The following is an 18,525-nucleotide window of genomic DNA, read 5'->3' on the forward strand; positions in this document are numbered from 1 at the left end:
CACACACAACATGAATGAAGAATGTTGAGATTTGACAGCAGCAATTAGTTTTGGCAGCACTGACAAACGCACAAAACCACTTGGTGACGCTTCTTGCGTTGTAATACAAGCGAATTCTATTTAATGCCTTACCCGACCCGGTTTCTCGGCTGTTCCTTCTACAGGTTCCGCGAGCAGGTGTATAAAGCTTGTGTGTGTCATGTCACATTCAGCCCATCTGTCAATGAAGTGGATTATTTTGAGAGAGAGAGAGCCGAATTGGCTGCACAGAATCAGGCCGCCATCAATCTTCGGGGCGGGCGAGCAGGACGCGAGGGAGGTTAGAGGCTGGCCAGCGAGAGTGCCGCCGTGCCGCTTCCTGAACAGGTGACAGAGCAGTCAAGCGATTGGTTACTCAATCTCTGCCTCAGTGCACCCATTTGTCAAGGAAACATTCAGGAAAGCAAAAAAAAAAAATGAAATAAAGATCTTGAACTCATTTTTGCGGTATGCAATGTCAGCAATTTCTTTGCATAGAGTAGCGAGGACCATTTCTCAATTATTATTCAACAGGACAAGACAACGGACCTTGATAATATTCACACTGATTTAGTTGACATTTTATCCAAATCGATTATTTTACATTTCTAGATTCGGATCTCACTAGATTCTAAGTGTCTAACGGATGAATATCAAGCAGGCAATCATCAGAACGGAAATAAATGCTTTTGATTTTAGTCAGAGCGTCAAAGAAGAGGTGATGACTTTTACAAGAAGGCATCTATGTGCCACGCAGCCGCGTCTATTTATAACTGAGGCTACTGGCCTCAGTGAAACTGGAGACACTCTCAAATTATAAAATCAATTCTAATTCAAATATTCATCATAGCATTTCAATTTTGAGAAAGCAGTTCTGGTTAGTGGTACTCAACGACTGAGTAAGATTGATGTCGGCTTAATCCTCGACGAAAAAGAACGACACCAAGCAGGAAATTGTACGGATGCCACGGCAACCGGCAGCGGTTTTAAAAAATGGCGAGCATCCAGTTGCGATTGACGAACATCCCGCAGAAGGCCACAGATGAAGAAAAAGAAATGTCAAAACCGATTATCGAACATTGATCCTTTCAACGTTGTTCCTTATTTATATGAGAAACAAGCAAAAATAAATTGATGGCTCTTGCAGCTAAAGCTCCCTCAGGGCTCTGCTTCAGCCCTGAAGATAAAAATCAGCCAAGTGACATATACAACAATTTTGATCTTTGAAAGATCAAAATATGTCCCGAACAAAGCTCCGACCGATATCCTCGAGTGATCCGTGAAAATGTCAAACCGGAATGCTGTCAGCAAGAAAATTCTGAATTAATGTGCAAAGAGTGTACAGTACACGTCTTCTTCGCATTTTTATGCAGTTAGTTACTCTGACAAGGAAACTTCCTGAGACGAAACCATCCCGGACGACTCATCCAGATCTATGCGGAGGTTAGAGAGGAAGGCTATTTTTTTCCCCTCGCTCTTCCCCTTGGGGACCACTGCATTATTCACAAGACACTTACCGAGGCTTGCACGTACTTGTACATTTTTGGCACCAAACCCAAATTGCCACCAGCCAGAATAAAGGAGAAAAAAATATGCTGGGAATGAAATCTATCCTTTAAAAATGCATTCCTATCTTTCTATCGCTCATCCGTCAACCTCTTGTTTCAATTAACAATACTTGGAGGGCTTCCTACGGTTTGGATTTTTACACGTCAGCTGTTTCATAGTGGAACTTCTGCAAGAGAGTTTTCTGACATGCTGCTTAAAGCCACCAGCATTCAAAAACAGTTTCTTTTTTTCTTTCCACACATCAAACACAACTCATAGCACAAGGAGAACTAAGTAGAAGATAGCGTCTACTTAACAGCCGCCTGGCTTTTGCCGAGAATCCCCCCCGCTAATTTCTGACAGTTCAGCAAGGAATGGAACGCTCATTGTTAGAGACTTAAAGAAAGCCTTTTCTGCTTTCCGCTAAAAAAGCTCCCTTTACCCGTGACACTCCCTCTTACACCATTACCAATGCTAGTAAGCTTTTCCATAATCAGAGAATTAAATCTGCCTAGGCTGCTTCCTTCCTCAGTTGCCCCTGCAGTGCAGAAGGCGTCTGGCTTAATTGCCAAAGGTTTTCATTACAAAAGAGGGAAACATAATTGTCATTTCCATCCCAGGCACCGAGATCAAAGCTCCCTTGGCTACCGGCACATTAATGGAGCCTTTTGCCTCTAGCTTGTTGTAGTCATTTGCCAATAAGACTCAGGGTGCGACTGTCACCATTTTCTCACCCCGGAACATGTTCTCAACGTTGGATGAAACGTAGAAACAAAATGTCACGCTGGCAAAGCGTGCAGCCTGTCATAGACGGACGGACGGCCGTATGCGAACATGCGAGGACGAGCAACTGTGTCGCAAATTAAAGGCACAATTAGTCACCACTCCTCTTTGCGCATGTATGGCTGCAAGCACGGTGAATCATCATGTAATAGTACACAAGTGTAGCAAATCATCCTGACATATTGCAGCAGCTGCTTTGACACAGCCAAAGCTGGGAAGTGCGGCCCCAAAGGAGCTAGTCACACCTCACATCCCAACGCCGTGTTGGAAAAGCTCAAATGGGACAAAAGCCGAACACTTACCCAGGGTGAGAATGTCAGTTCGACCTGGCCGGGCCACGTGCTGCTGCTGGATGCTCTGGTGGAGTGTTGCTTGGCACAGCAACAGGAAGCTGAGGCTGACCCACATCGCCAAAAACCAGGACATTCTGCGGGACAGCACAGAGCAGAACATTTAATATGTGGATGGTGTCGTCACGCGGTAAATCGGTGACGGGGGTAAATTCTGGTGTGGTTTGACCGGCCGTTCAAGAAAAACAAATGTATCGTTTCAAACAGGAATCGAAAGAAGGACTCGGGAATTTGAGATGTTTAAATTCTAACGATGCTTCAATTGTCTGGAGTGAGCAAGGCTGTTTTTCTTTGCTTATGTATTTTGACTTCCTTAGTGTTTTGTTGATGTGGAAGTTGGCTCTGGTAAATGACACCACCATAGCTGCCATCTTCCATCATTGGACTTTGGGTTTTAAGAAGCACTGTTAAAAATAGGCAGGGCAACAACCGCAGCAGTTTTCCTCGTTACGTCCACTACGAGTCCGTCGGCATCACCGCAAATTGGCCGATATAAAACCCAATGCTTGGCCTCTTTTCTGACAGTGAACTAGCTGACTTGGAGAGAAACAATGCCAGCCATTATGACAACACTGTCCAAAATTCCAGCAAGGTAAAAAAAAAAAAAAAAGAGAATTTACAACTTCAGCAAAAAGACCTTTCTGATGCCCCAAAAATCAATGCCACTTGGCATATGATGCCCAAATCTCAGATGAAGCCTGACAAAGTGTACTTCAGAACTTTAACAAGGCATTAGTGCTTTGTATGAAAACAAACACTGTCTTGTTTTCATTATTTATGTATTTAAATACATTTATCGAAATGCAACTTTCTGTCTTTGGATCAATCCATTTTCTATACTTTTCTTCACTGGCCTATTTCAGCTGAAATGAGCTCTACCATGGACTGGATGTTGCACAATCCTAGCAATCTGCCCTGTCTCCATTGTTTTAATGAACCCATTCTTTGAGTGTGAGAGTTGGTTTTTAGGTAGCTCGATAAGAAACCCACACATTGATCGCATTACACTTAATTGACAAGTAAAATCTTCCATCCATCCACACAGATTCAATTGAAAAATAAAACTGTTCACATCCGAGTTATACACGTCTGCGTTTTGTCTATTTGATTCTGTTTAGGGTGAAGGCTGATGTGGAGCCTTTACTAGAGGATTTTAGGGAGAACCTTAACTGATCGTTGTCAAACACATATTTTGATTTACACTCCCAGATTTGGAAATCGTATTATGAGGAGCACGGGGACTGAATGCAAAGCACCCAGAGATTTATTTTGGGTCATTGATAAAATACGGTCACCAAAGGTCTTTAGAACAAAATGCTCTTCGGTCACCGTCTTGACATACAAAAACATTGCTCACCTCCGATTTAATAAAAGATACTGCCCGTTCTAGGTTTTATTAGATTGTGCTTGCTTTGAATCCACCGCAGTGCTTCTTAGAAAGTGTGACAAGGCTAATTACTACATATATCCATCCAGGATAAAAAAATAATATTCAATTATATATTGTTTATTAGTTATAGCAGATCAACCTGGTTAACATTTGTTTATTATTCAAAAGCATTTTGGGCTGTAGGGCAAAGACGGTAAGGTGTTGGCTGCAGCGGAACACATCTATGCAGACAATATGTAACAGAAGCTCAAATTAGCCACACAGCCATTCACACAAATATCATACCAAAGGGAGAAATGTCCAATATTATAATGGCCGAGAAAAAAATGCAACCTTTGAAGAGATTTTTTGAAGCAGTCAGTGCCTCACCTCGACAAAAGCGCAGTTTTCGTTTTTGTCATTCAAGGTTGAGGACCTGCATGGGTGTAATCACATTCATGCATACGTGTTGTTAGCGCACGGCAGCAAGCCACTCACCAACATGACATAACATCTGCATGGAAACTTTGCACACATATCACTCCAAAATTGAATTTTTGCGCGACAAACCTAATTCAGTCTATTCCAGTCTAAGAGCAGCATGTGTCAAAGTTCCAGTTCAAAAAATTCCCTCCACTCTCCCCCTGCTCCCAAAACCAGAGGTGGCCCTCCAATATGCTCCACACCCTTACCTGAGTAGTAAGTTTCAGAGGACCAAGCGTCTGACTCCCCAGCCGGCTCACTCTTTCAATTCATCCATCCTGTAGAAACCTCCCTGCCTGAAATTCCAGATGAGCCGAACCCAGAAGAAAAGGTGCTTGGGCAAGACTCTTCTTTTCCGTCCTTTGGATCTGCACTGTTCCTTTTCTTTGAATTCCTTGGAAACACAAAAGAGTCACCAAAGCCAGCGCACCCTCAGGTCTGTGTCACCCAGTGGATGGAGGAAGCGGTGGCTCATCATGTCATGGCAGTAATCAGCTTCACACGTGGAGATAGATCTCCGTTCCTCTCGGCCGTCGCGCCTTGCTCTCTCCGTGAAGTAGAACTCCTATGTTCCGATGACTGGGAAGCTTCTTTTGTGCACACCCCCACCCTCACCCTCCTTGTCACGCATGCAGCGGAAGGCTCCCGAGGAAGGAGCGCTCTGTCTTCCCTTGGCTGAGTCCCCTCATTGAGAAGCTGTGAGCCACAGTCCTCTCTCCAAGCCACTAAGTAGAGAGTCTGTATCAGAGAGGCAGAGCGCTTGTGCGAGTGAGCATGTGTATACCCAGCTGGGAGAGAGAGAGAGGGAGAGGGAGAGAGAGAGTTGAATGCCTTAAAGTAAGACTGCAGCTTACTTCTTCATCGAGTCTTGATGATCAAATGAAGCATGCTTTATGAAGTCACCGTTCTTTACATCCCAGACGCGCTTCGGCAACGACTGGAGGTGCACGTTTAGCTGTCGGCTCAATAGAACGCCTTGGAGTGTATCCATGCGCAAAAAAAAAATATGTCGAAGAGGGTGTGGAGGGAGGGATGAGTAACTATGCCCTTCCCGTCATCACCCTCTAGCAATTGAGAGGGAAATATCTTGGAAGCATGAGAGTTTTAATAGGCGGCAGAACGCCCGCCTCTTCTGAGCTTTGCAATCAGCAAACGGTCCATTCACAGTTGGCTATGCTCTTTCGAGCGGTTTTTGAAATGATGATGATAATTTGTGTTTTACAGCCAGAAGAAGTATGAGAATCGCTCAGGGACTTTCTGTTGAGGGGGGGGGGGGGGGGGGGACAAAAAAAAATTACACAGATGCAATTTTTTGCTGTGTGAGTGGTGAATATTGTGAGAGGTGAGCCTTGCCTTCCCACAATATATTTCTTCTGCATATGGAGGAGTGGTTCATTAACATGTTGCCTGTTAAACAGAGATGTGGAGGACATGCAAATGAGCTGCAGGGTTAGGTTGACAACCTACCTATGATTTTTGCTGTGGTGCTTTTGGGGATCTTCGGTGCAGACAAATGTCATTGATTGGATCATGACTTTTTTTTTTTTTTTTTACATCTAGTCATACTTTTCTCCAAAAGTATTGTAAGCAAACAGAGAGGTCAGTTATTTTTGCTGAAGACTGATGGACAATGTAGAAGATTTTTCATCTGAGCTCCGTTGGTGGAGCGAGCACGTGACAAGCATACTAAGTGTCTTTAAAGCAATGAAAATGATGCAAAGCTCACAAAGGAGTGCATTTACATTTACTGTAATTCATGGTTAATGTAAATTTAGCTAACGGATTATTTAGCTAGTGGCCACATATGTTAAGAGAAGAAACAGCAGAACTTGGATCAAAACAATAAACCAGGGAAATATGATTTCCACAAGTTTTTTTTTTGTGCTCATGCTTTTGATTTGTTCTGTTTTATTCAGCACCAAGCTAAAAAGCACCATGTGTCAGGAGAATGGACGAGAACAGTCACTCCACAAATTGCCGTCCCCCTCTTCCCACTTTCCTTCCTCGGGGGCATTCATCATTTCCAAACAGCTGTCGCCTCAGACTGTGCCACTGCTTAACCACCGATGACCGATCATCGGCCAACTCTCTGTTTGGACCCTGGCCGCCCTTGTTGTTTTGTTTATTAGCCTTTTACTGGATTTTGTGCTCTTCTCCAGTCGAGCCAACGGCCGTCTGTACCTGATTCTCCGGAAAACACAAAACACTAATTAAGCCCGAAAGACAAAGCTGTTCTCTTTTGAATGGGGTGGCCAGTCGCATTTGTAAAACTCTACAAAGCTTTTCTTCTCTTGGTTGTTATCTGTCAGTGTTTTCACCAATAGTGTTATAAAACACTTAAATAGGAGACAGAGGGGAGTAGAGCACTGCTAGAAGATTAGACAAGAAAGGTAAATTATTCTGGAAGACGCAAGCAGTGGAACTGTCTTCACTGCGGGATGGTGAAGAGGAAGAAATGGCTAATGAATGGAAATAATCCAAATGTGGGGAGTTTGTGTTTGAAGAAGGTCAGTAATTCTGATCTCAGCGGGGTTGTTTGTCTTGCTGGTTGGGAAAGAGAAGAGAAAATTACAAGCCGCCTCCACGACAAAACTGCGAGACCGATAAAATATTTAGCTTCTTATTCTAATTGGATCAGAGGGTGGAAGGGTTTTGGCCCCCTGCCCGAAGAAACCACCTGCGAAAATGTTTTTCTCAATAGTTTTCAAATGATGAGACAGGCCGCTTGCTGAGAGCAACAGTCCCGTTGCGAGCGATTGGAGGCGAGTTGAAAGCCGAAAGAGAAATTACACCGAGATCCCACTTTGCAAATCAGGGGGTAAAAAAAATTGCCATTTCCCTGCAGGCTCCATGAGAATGACAAACTTTCACATCATACAGCATAGGAACAGTCAATTATAATTAAATTCAAAAGACAGATGATACTTCAAAAAATATTTCATCAAAACATAGGCCAGAAAAGAAGTGAGTCCTGCCAAGAAAAATATTCCACCGGCATTATGATGTGCGCAGGCAATCGTCTCAAATCAACTTTCATAGAAAGAGATCTAAATAATCCAATTTTTTAATAATTGTACCTGGAATTTGTTTGCATTTCTGCAACTCTTCCATATTTTTTAATATCCCCCCAACATATCAGGTAGATGTACTTCCTTCCGCTTGGTCCTAAACCTGAATTTCTTGTCTTCTTGCAGCAGTACAGGCTTTATCCATCCCTGAGCTGAGGCTGAGGAGTGAATGACTGATGACTAACATGTGAGTCACAAACTTGAGCCACGTTGGACTCCTCCACATCTACTTTCAGAATATAAACAAGAACGCACGACATTATTATGCGCATGATGAAAACAGATAGGTCCGGCATGCTGACTAGCATCCACGTTCAGACTGCCTTTTCTCTCCCCCCTCGCTGGATTGGCGCTAGACGGACACGTCCCGGATGATAACGCAACCGCGTGCTTCTCGCGAGTGAGTGAATAAAGCATTACAATCTTGGGCTGAGGCTGTTGAGAGACAGAGCAGAGCCAATACATGCTGACCTCCCTCACGTCTGCTTAAATTTCAGCCGGGGAGCAGCGTTTCATAAAAGGGATTATTCTGTTCCCTCACCTTTGACCTGGCTTGCTGCTTTCCACAGTAGCTCGAGAAGCCGCTCCATCACTCAAAGAAAAGCAGAAAAGGAGGAGTAGGAGAAATGATTTTGACTACCATGCTGTGCTGGGATGGGTTGATGAGTCAGGATGAAGATTTGGACGACAGTTTCCTCTACTACTGACCCCTGCAAGCAACCCCCATTGAGAAGGAGAAACCTGAGTGACCTTTTGCATCAGCCATTTCACTAAGGTCATATCAGGATGTGGCAGGTTGACTTTATTGGCAATGAGCAAGCGATTCACTCCCTCAAAACAAAATTCCAGCTCGGCGAGGAAAGCGTCCAATTGTACTTTGCTTCCAGCCATCACCCGCCAGGCACGCGAGAATGAAAGAAATGGAATTGAAAAGGTAAGAGAGAGAAAAGGAAAGGGTCATAAAGGCGATGAGCTAGTGGACAGGTGAATAGCAGTCAAAAATGAACATGAAGTGGCGTAATGGCAAAGTCCCCACCCCACCCCCCACCCGTTCCTCTTGACGATGAAGCGCTTATTTACTGTGACCTCTCCTTTCCCCATGGCGGCGTTCTCCTGACTGGGCTCCCATATATCATCACCTAGTCCAACAATGATACTCGCACCCAGGGAAGGCTTGTTGCCCTTTAAAATAAATTATTTCAGGAGTATCAAAATAACACTGCGCTTGAGCACGACTAATTGTTTCCTAGGAATGTTATGTTCTCTTTGGTGGGGAGAAATACTCCATTGATCATTAATGAAAGAAATGATGACAAATATGATGTTTTTGTTTTTTTTAATTAAAGACTTATCACAGTACGATTTCGCTTTTGGGTACAGTCTGTGTTCTTGACAAGAATTCAAATGTCAGGGGAGTAAATCAGTCAAATATCTGCAAAAGTGTTTCAATCACCTTAGTATCCAGGCAACAAACTATTTCCAAGCCCATTAGGTGATTTTCCTATTTCTATATCCTTTGTGTGTTAAGTTTGCTTTCTTTTTTTTAAGCGCCATGGTGAGTTTTGTAATGACCCCATCAAAAAGCTATCTTTATACAGCTTGAATCTAAGCAGTGTTTTTTTTTTTTAACCAGATTTCATGTGGTTGCATGAAAGCAGGGCAAACCACTCCTGTTGCGTTATGTGGTATGATCCGCAAATGCAAATTAATTCACTCATGAGAAAATGTTCCCAAACCTGTTTCATCAAGTATTTGCGATATGATTGCAAAATGAAGCAATCAAATAAATGAAAGTCAGAATATATTATGAATATATGTCTGATCCCTCCCAAAAATGCATTGAATTACAGAAGTAAACTGTTATCTCCTTTAAAAAAAAAAGATAAAAAGGAGCAAGCCACGCATCATGTGTAAACATGAGCACATCCATTTCAAACCCTCAAAAGAAATTGCAGGGCTGATAGAAATATGTTAAATAAGAAAAATTGAAAGTATGAGCAAGTTGAATTGTGCAAGAGCTGAAAATGGCTGAAAAAGAGAGGGGGGGGGGCAGCATGATTGACAATTTACATCCTCTTCACAAGGGACATGAGTCAGACTGAACCCATTAGGGGAGCTCTGCCGTCGAAGGGCCGAGCAGAAAAAGCCATTCACTGCCACCCTGTCTGTGCTCTTCACCCATCTCAATTAATATTCATGCTGGGGAAATTCTTTTTGAGGGAGAAACGACAGGGAAAGAAAAACCACCAAAACCTGTCCACACCGGCCAAACATTTGTAAGCTGGATCACGGCGGATCCTTTTTGCAGATGTTCAAACATGTGATATCACTTACCTGGTGGAGAGATAAACACGGTGGGCAAGGAGTGCTGGTAAAAAATCCCCATGTCTTCATTCACTTCAGCAAAAGTGCAAAAGCAGTTATTGAAATTTACTTGATGAAAAAGGAGGCGGAGCCTTTGTGTCTCGTCCAGGTGTTGCCTGTCGCCTCATCATTTTGTATTGGATTTGTGTGTTTTGAGCAACAGTTTTGGCTGCTGAGCAGAAAATTAATAGATCAGCATCCAGATCTGTTTACGTCAGCAAACAAGTTTGAACCTGTTTTTGCATCCATTGTTGCAAAGCGAAAGAGGGTGGCATTTCAATAAAAATATCAAATTCTCGCAAAGCAAAAATGATTAGAGTGTTTGTTTGCGTTAGTCTGATAACATTTGATCCTAATGTTGTTTTCTGTTTCGGTCCCTGAGAGTCAAGAGTCACAGAGGGATCATGTTCAAGTTATAAATGCGCCAATTAGCTGGAGGTGGAACGAGCGCGTCTCCAAAGTAGTACTCAAGTGACTTGTGCAAAAATATGGCCGGGCCCATAGATTTTATTTAGGTCGGCTTAATGCAGCCCATTGACTTCTGGATGAGGACCGGGATTAGGTCAAATATACTTCACTCGCTAATGTACGCCTAATGGCTCTCATATAGATTTGCCATAAAAGTAGATGAGAATAAATATTGCTGGATTTTAAAACATTTATGAGATATCGAAAGCGTTGCTTCAAACGTTTTTAGGTGACTGCGTAATGTTGAAAGTGGGGAATGTTTAAACTCAGCATAACACAGATTTATTCTGCTGAGGTTTTAAGTTTATTCCTCATCTTATTCCTATTCCATTAAGAGAAACAACCCATCCACATATAAGGCACACTTGATTATGAGGCTCACTGTCATTTTTTCAAGAAAATGAAAAGATTTTAAATTCGCCTTATTGTCGGAAAAATAGGTTTCGTTGCATCTCGCTTCCAAGTGTTTACCTGTTGAATAGCTTTTCTGATTTTGTAATCAACGCCTGTGGTCAAGGTCGCATCACGCATGATGCTGGAGGAATAATATGATATTTACTCAACATGAGGTCTGAATAATTAACGGATTATTGATAATGTAGTGTCATCAAAGGTCACTTCCAAATTATTTCAATTTCCTTCCTAGTATGCTAGCAACAAAAAGTCTGTTGCTGTGCAATATTGACACGTTCATTCGTCAAATTAACACCACGGTCCCTTTCATGCTGAGGCAAAGTCTCAAAGCCTCCATTTTAATGGTTTGTTATTCCGTGTAATTCATCAGTCGAAATCAGGTGACTCACCAACACACATCTGTGCCCCACAAAAATTATTTAAAAATCCTCTTGTTAGGAAGTTGGCAGATTTATTTCACTCTCAGCTGGCACAGGAGAGGTGACCCTGGATTTGGAGAATGCGATGGCTCAAGTGTATGTTGCATCTTCAGTAAGAGGAGGAATCTGCATATCAAGGGGAGAAGAGCTAACAGACAAAGGATGTCCTGCATGCACACAAGAGAACAAACAACCTGTGCAGTACTTACATCCATGAAGATCCATTTATCATTTCCTCCAAATCTGCAATGAGTCAATAAAAAAAGACTCACGCCACTCAAAACGATAATGCCGCACCACAAAGAGCTCGCTCGGATCAAAAAGAACTGCCGCCGTTTTTATGGCGTCTTATTACCTTCATATTTCACACAGGAAATGTAGCGGCAAACCTGTCCAGGTCCTGGAAAATATAGGGCACTGAGCAGCCAAGCCGTTTTATTGTAAGTCAAAGCGGATCTTTTCCATGTAAAGTCAAAATAGAAAGATGGATTTGGATGCCTGCTCAGTTTATTTGTTTTCATTTTAACATGCCAACATGTATCAACACTGTTGAAAACTACCCGCCTTGTCTCTGTATCTAGCCATCAATCTTCTTCCACTGGTTAGAAAACAAAGGAAAACAAAACATGGATTCATATTTTTACCAATAATTATTATCCAATATTGTGATCACATTTCAAAATGTCTAGCGGGAATTTAGGAAGTATTTGGCACAGTTAAGACAACTGCCAGCTGAGTTTGTCATTCAAGTCACTCTCGTTATTCAACGTCTCGTTCTGTTTGTCATTTCGCAGCTTAGCTTGCAACACCGCTCTGGTCGGTAGCTTTGGGGCAATGAAGCATAGAATAATTTGCCTGATATTATATTATGTTCCATTCTATTATAATTTATTATATTATGCTAAAATCGGACAGTACTGAGTCAGGAGTGGAACGGATTCAATTTCCCACTGAGAGGATGTTATAGGCCAAAGAAATACTACTTCAAGACTCCCCGGGGTGCCCCATATTCTCTTCTGCTCACCCTGCACACTGCGCGCTTAATGGAATTTAATAGAATTTTTGCACTTTTGCTTTCCTCTATCATTTCCGCTCAAATGTCAGAGGCATAACATGGACGTTGCCCTCCTGACACTGAAGACTTAATTAAGGATCCCAAATGTCTCTTGCTAAGAGAAAGCTCACGTTAACAATAGTTTGATGAGGCTTTGGTGATGACGGTCACATCGTAGTTCTGCCGTTTGCGTTCCATCCGCCGTTAATGATGTCTGCAGCCTACAAATGTCATAGCTAAAGTGAAATTGTTGAAATTATTTATGAGCTTTCAGGTTTATTTAAGTGGATGGAAAGCAATGCAGGTATGCTGGTGATTTTTATTATTATTATTATTATTATTCATGAATTTTCAGTCTAGGTAATCAGAAGCTTTTAAATCAACATGTGAGATGTTGTGGAAGAAAAATAAAAGTTCGTCTTTCAACTGCCCCACCTTTGCAAATGAAGGAAATGGCCTGCAATGAGTTCAGCACCATGGACAGCACCCGTTCTTTCTACAATGGTATTCACAGGGTTGGAGACGCCTGACAAAAACTCCAGCAGTTTTCTAGATTCAAATGAATTTATTTTGGGCATTCCCAGTTGAGGAAACAAAATTCTGTAAATTTAGCACATCATTTTGAATTTTTGTGTCAGAAACTCAGGCCACTAAAGAGTTACCAGACGCAGTACGATTGTACGTATACTCTGCAGTATTTTGTTTGTATGTATTCTGTAATGTGAATGCTTTCCCATTTTGTTTTGTTGATTTACTTTCATTTTTTAAATCTTTTAACAATTGTCAGTTTCCTCAATTTTAATGTGTGACTATACAAAAAAAGAGATATCTCGCAGAGTGAATTGATCAATACGAGTGGATGCTCCAAAGGATGTCGAAGCTTGTTGTTCTTTGGCGTTAGGTAGGTCAAAAGACATCCCACTGTTGATAGAAATCCCAAACGGACAGATAAGCCCGTGTTTGTTTTCTAACTACACTACGGTAAGCTAAAATTGAGTGGCACTATCTAAAGCAGGGGTCACCAAACTACGGCCCGCGGGCCGGATACGGCCCACGGGACCGTTTAATCCGGCCCGCCAACCCTGAACAAATTGTATTATTAAACTTTTTTTTTTGGTCATTTTGCCTGCAATGACTGCGTTTCCCCAGTAGATGGGGAAGCGCTCGCCTGCGCATTTACTACCGGAAGCCGTGTCAGAAAGCTCGGTGCACACTCACAAGTGCGTGTACGGACATGGCGCACTCGCGCTCTATTTGTATCAGTCCCGAATTTAGAGCGTGGGCTGTGACGACAGCATTCTTGTAATTCGCGCGCTGAGCGTTCAGATGCAGTTTCAGCCACATGAACGTCAAAATCTACCCGTCACAGATCGAGGTAAACGGACCAACACCTCGGATCTCGCCTAAGAATTACCACAACAAATTTTACTCCAGACTATGACGCACTAGCAAACTTTAACAAAAAAGACAGCGGTGTCTACAAGACTACTGGAACCTACAAAAGGATTATAAGGAAGGAACACAAGAACTTTAAGAGACTGCTCATATGTGTCAGAGAGGTTCTGCTCTGACAACTGAGCTGAACTTTTATCTGTTAAGATTGTGCATGGCACAACAGAAAGTTAATGTTCCATGGTTTTTTTTCTATGAAGAACCCAGAGATAGTTATTTAGTTATTTTTTTAGTTGTTTTTTCTGTGAAGAACTCAGAGAGGGTTATTTAGTTATTATTTATCTCATTAATAGTGTTACTATTTGTTTCCTGACTTTTTTTCTGTAAAGAACCTGGAAAGGGTTATTAAATAACCGTTATTTGGTTATGTGTGGCTTTCTGGAAAACAAGACATTTTTTAAGCTCTCCTACGATCGTCACACTTTTTCTGTTACAAACTGACACCGGCCCCCCATCAGAGAAGGGAAAGGTTATGTGGCCCTCACAGGAAAAAGTTTGGGGACCCCTGATCTAAAGCTTCTAGCGATTAGCTGACATGCCGGAGGGTTGGTGCTGCAAAGACTAATTAGCTTCATTAACCTGCACTCAAGATAAAAACAATTGCTTTCATCTAATTGAAATGCGGATTTCACCCCCATACTTTGGCTCAGCCCTCCAGCTGTCTTGTCTCATTCTTCTCTGGATTTGCTTCACTTAGCCTTTTCCCGGCCCTCCACCTCTTCAAGCCGCTCCAACATAAATCACTCTCACCTTTTCTTTTTTTAAAAATGATTATACCATGCCACCAATGAGTTCTTGACTTATTTATGAATAAAACCGGCACATATAAAGCACATCCGAATACAAATAAAAGCCCGTATGCATGAAGCCCCGCTCCCGCTGCGACGTCTCTCTTAAATCACAAGCAGAGTCGCCATAAGCACCAAGAGGATCCACAACTGTGACCAACATTTACGACAACGCTGATGCCAATGGAAATGAACGTGTAGATCATCCGAAGAATTCAATAAAGCCGTCAAACCATTAAGACTTTTTTAACATTTTACGGTATAAGCAGAGATGACTTCAGTAAATGATGATGATTAGACAACTGCTTAGATTTGCGTTAAAATCAGAAAAATATTCAATCAGAATTTTTATAGCGCAAAACATATTTCGTCATATCGGCTCTCACTGCTCTTTTAGCCCCCCCCCCCCCCCCCCACAACTTATTTAACACGAGGTAAACACGGCTACAGCTTTCTAAAAGCAACAAAGTGTACCGCATTTTCAACTCACTTTGCATATAATTTAACCTTTTCCCCTGCTCTTTAGCACTCACGGGCATCAGGTCTTTCATATCAAACTAAATGAGCGCTGACGTGATTCGCTTTATTTGCTACTGTTCCCAAAGTGACGGACTCCGGGGTTTGACAGAAAGGCACCGCGGGAATCATTTTAGGCCGCTTTACCCTCTGAAGTGATATCGGCGTTCCAACCGGAGGGGTCCGAGCCCGTCATTAATGACCTTTTCAAACGCAGAGGGTGAATTCATTGTACTGAGGCAGCAAGCAGTCGCCGGTCGCTTTGTTCTCCAAAGTGTTCGGGCTGCATTAATCAAAGGGGTAAAGATTTTGATATGCGCCCTTTAGAAATAAAATAACAAACTTGAATTCGAAAACAGCTGGTAGGCAGGTAGATGTGTGAATAAATACGTACATCTGCACAATCTCCAAAAGTTGTTTTATTTTTTAATCAAAACTATACAAGTTGCTATTTTTATCCACAATGGTGAAACATGAATTCTAAATACAACCAATGTTCTTGAATTGATTGTGTTCAAACACGGAGGGAAAAGCCCAAAACTTGGATGGCGAGGAAAAACTCAACTTTCGGAGCTGAAAGATACAATATTCTCGAAACTCAGTCTCTTGGATTTCCATTTTGATCACCTGCTTTCTCTTTGGAGGCGCCAGGATGGGAGGAGCCGAGCCAAGCCAAGTCCCCGAGATGCCAGAAGCAGTTAGCGTTGGGAAACACGGCCCAGCATCTGCTTCTACTGAGCGCTTCCCGGAAAGCAAACTGCCATCTATACTAAGTTGAACAGAAGCAAACGCCACAAAGAAGCCTCATCGGATGTCTGTGAGTCTCCGTCCGACCACCGAGTCTGTAAAGTGTGTAAGCCTGTGCGGAAGAGTCAAAGCAGCCGTTTGTCCCAAAGAGGGATGCGCTGATGCTCAGTGACGTAAATAGGTCCTGCAGATTTGCTTGTCTTAGCTCTGGGTTTCTATAAGACACTCATTGCTTCTCTTATTGGAATCAGACGTGCAAATTAACTTCATTGTGGACAATGTGGGCTACGGGAACCTTGCTAGTAGGAGCATGGAGCGCTTGTTATGATGTAACCATGGCACTTTTTCTTTCTCACAGTTGACAGGCTGGAGACAGAATTTTGGCTATGAATCTCAGTTCGGGGATTCCTGTGTGATAAAAACAAACAAAATAAGTCAAGCTCAAGTTGAAAATAATTTTTGCATTAAATTAAATAAAAACAAAAAATATGCTTGGAAAAAAATCTTATGCTCAACAAATCAATGAAAACTAACGATCATTTTGGTGAAAATGTACTTTGTTTTTGTCCTGGTCAATTTATACAACACAAGAGCTACCAGGGTTCATTTTATTTACCGTAATTTTCGGACTATAAGTCGCGGGTTTTTTCATAGTTTGGGTGGGGGGCGACTTATACTCCGGTGCGACTTATAGTCCGAAAATTACGGTATATATGTTGAGTTTGAGTTCAACTTTAGTCAAAGGAAGCAGTTTTTTTTTTTTGTCACAGAAGCCCTGTGCCTTTATCATCTTATCAATTTTGTACCGTTTGTCTAAAGGTCAGGCCGCTTTAAAAGCTCACATGATCTTATGTGCAAAGGGCAATTTTATTCATGTGACCTCTGATAGCATTTCAAAATGAGACAACATGACTGGAACATGCACACAGTGTGAAATCCCAACCTTTCTTGTCTTTGTCAGGCTGAAGATGGCATGTAAACAAGAAGGCCATCTATACATATCGGTGCAGTAAGGAAAACAATTATCCGTGAGTGGTGTGCTTTTTTTTTTCTCCCCGCTGCCTTTCTGTCTGCGTCTTTGTTGTCAATAGCGTTTGGAAGATGAAAGGACCGTTTAGGTGAAATACAATAAAGGCATTTCTGGCCCCGGGCTCTGAGAATTACGATCAATGGCCGCCAGAAATGTTTTTCCTGTAACTAACATACATGAATACATTTACAAGATGTTGTTGTTAGTCACTAGGATTTGTTTTCCCTGAATGATTTGAAACCAGCAATGGATAATAATGACACCGACCTTGTTGTGTCCTTTACATTTGGCGCTTCAGGTCTTCTGTTAAATATCAGATTTTTTTTTTTTTTTTTTTTTTTTTACAATGACATTTTACAGAATTTGGTTATTGTTGGGGTTTGTTTTTGTTAATAAGATATTCTTCATATTTTACATGGTCTGCTTTTATATACTTGTTATTTTTTTCATTGCCTACGGTTCATTTTTATGCTTTTGCCCACATTGCTCTTTTTGATGTACAGTCGATTAGGCCTGTAAATTTTTTCCTGAGGAAGAAATTGTAAATCTTGTGCAGACTCCACACAGGAAGGCCCAAGCCTGGAATCGAACCACCAAACGCAGTACTGTGAGGTAGATGAATTAACCCCATGTACCATCCTGTAATAAATAAATAAATGAATAAATAATCAGATAAATAAATAAATGTACTTTTTGGAAATATTTCATACACAGCCACATGCTCCAGACAGTCAAGCCAGCCTGCCTCTAACTTGTCACCTCGCTTTGTGTCATCCATTGTCAATCCTCTCTGATGTATATTTCAATGCCACCATGACAAAAAGGTATCCTGGCAGGTGTAGCCGGGGGGCAAAGCAAGTGAGCCTTTGTTTAGAAGGCTACACGTGCAGTCATGCTGACAAAACCTTAAAAGCCAGCTGGCTTTTTGGGCTGCTCCAAAGTGCTTCACGCGAGATCACTTATTTACCTGCTGGAGGCAGTTGAGTCTTATGATTCCACATATGTGCCTCCAAAGTAATTGCCATCAATAAGTCTTGAGTTAAAGTGCCAATTAAAGTGTTGACGGTTGTTTTTTTCGCAGTGGAGGATATCTTAACTGGTTTAATGCGATGATTCATGCAAGTAACAAATTATGTTATGATGGAGGCATCAGTGACTTCAGATTTGCAAGGTTTATGCAAGGAAAACTCATGCTCCTAATGTGTCATACACATTTTTGTCAAGATCTGTGTAGCCTAAAAAAATTGAAGTGATTCATTACACTGAATAAAACACCAGGATGCCCAATATTTATATTTGTTCATTTCATCTGCAGAGTATAAGCTAAGATGTTTGGCCCTTTTCCATGTCTGATCTGGACGTGGGCTTATTAAAAATGAATGTCCCGCATTCCCGCCTTGGTTTGTGAAACCGTCTCACTCGCACGGATGGAATGATAAAGATGTTATTAACATGACTAATTTCACCCTGAAGGCGCTTTATGTATATGCACATTTATTTCAAGTGATGTGATGCCATGTGGAATATATCCTGCGCAATAATCAGGGTTGTAAAGTTGTTCTAATTCTACTAATACCAAACGGGGAAAGTGTAAATCTTGTTTATGCGCGTTCACTTCAATAATAACTTGTGAAGCTGATTCCGTCAGGGCCCA

At 41.9% G+C, this 18,525-nt stretch overlaps 1 protein-coding gene across 2 annotated transcripts in view; it reads right to left on the reverse strand.

Moving 5' to 3' along the window:
* Positions 1 to 5,315, reverse strand: part of LOC133162640 (chemokine-like protein TAFA-1) — a 108,193-nt gene extending 102,878 nt beyond the window's left edge. For both annotated transcript variants that reach the window (XM_061291978.1, XM_061291979.1), the window contains exons 1-2: positions 4,761 to 5,315; positions 2,652 to 2,776 (exon numbers count right to left, since the gene is read on the reverse strand). In XM_061291978.1, the coding sequence (XP_061147962.1) occupies positions 2,652 to 2,775 (124 nt within the window). In that variant the 5' untranslated portion in view covers position 2,776; positions 4,761 to 5,315. The remainder of the gene's footprint in view (positions 1 to 2,651; positions 2,777 to 4,760) is intronic.
* Between the last annotated feature and the right edge of the window lie 13,210 nt (positions 5,316 to 18,525).

The sequence above is a fragment of the Syngnathus typhle genome, linkage group LG11 (assembly GCF_033458585.1).
Source record: "Syngnathus typhle isolate RoL2023-S1 ecotype Sweden linkage group LG11, RoL_Styp_1.0, whole genome shotgun sequence".
In the NCBI taxonomy this organism is placed as follows: domain Eukaryota; kingdom Metazoa; phylum Chordata; class Actinopteri; order Syngnathiformes; family Syngnathidae; genus Syngnathus; species Syngnathus typhle.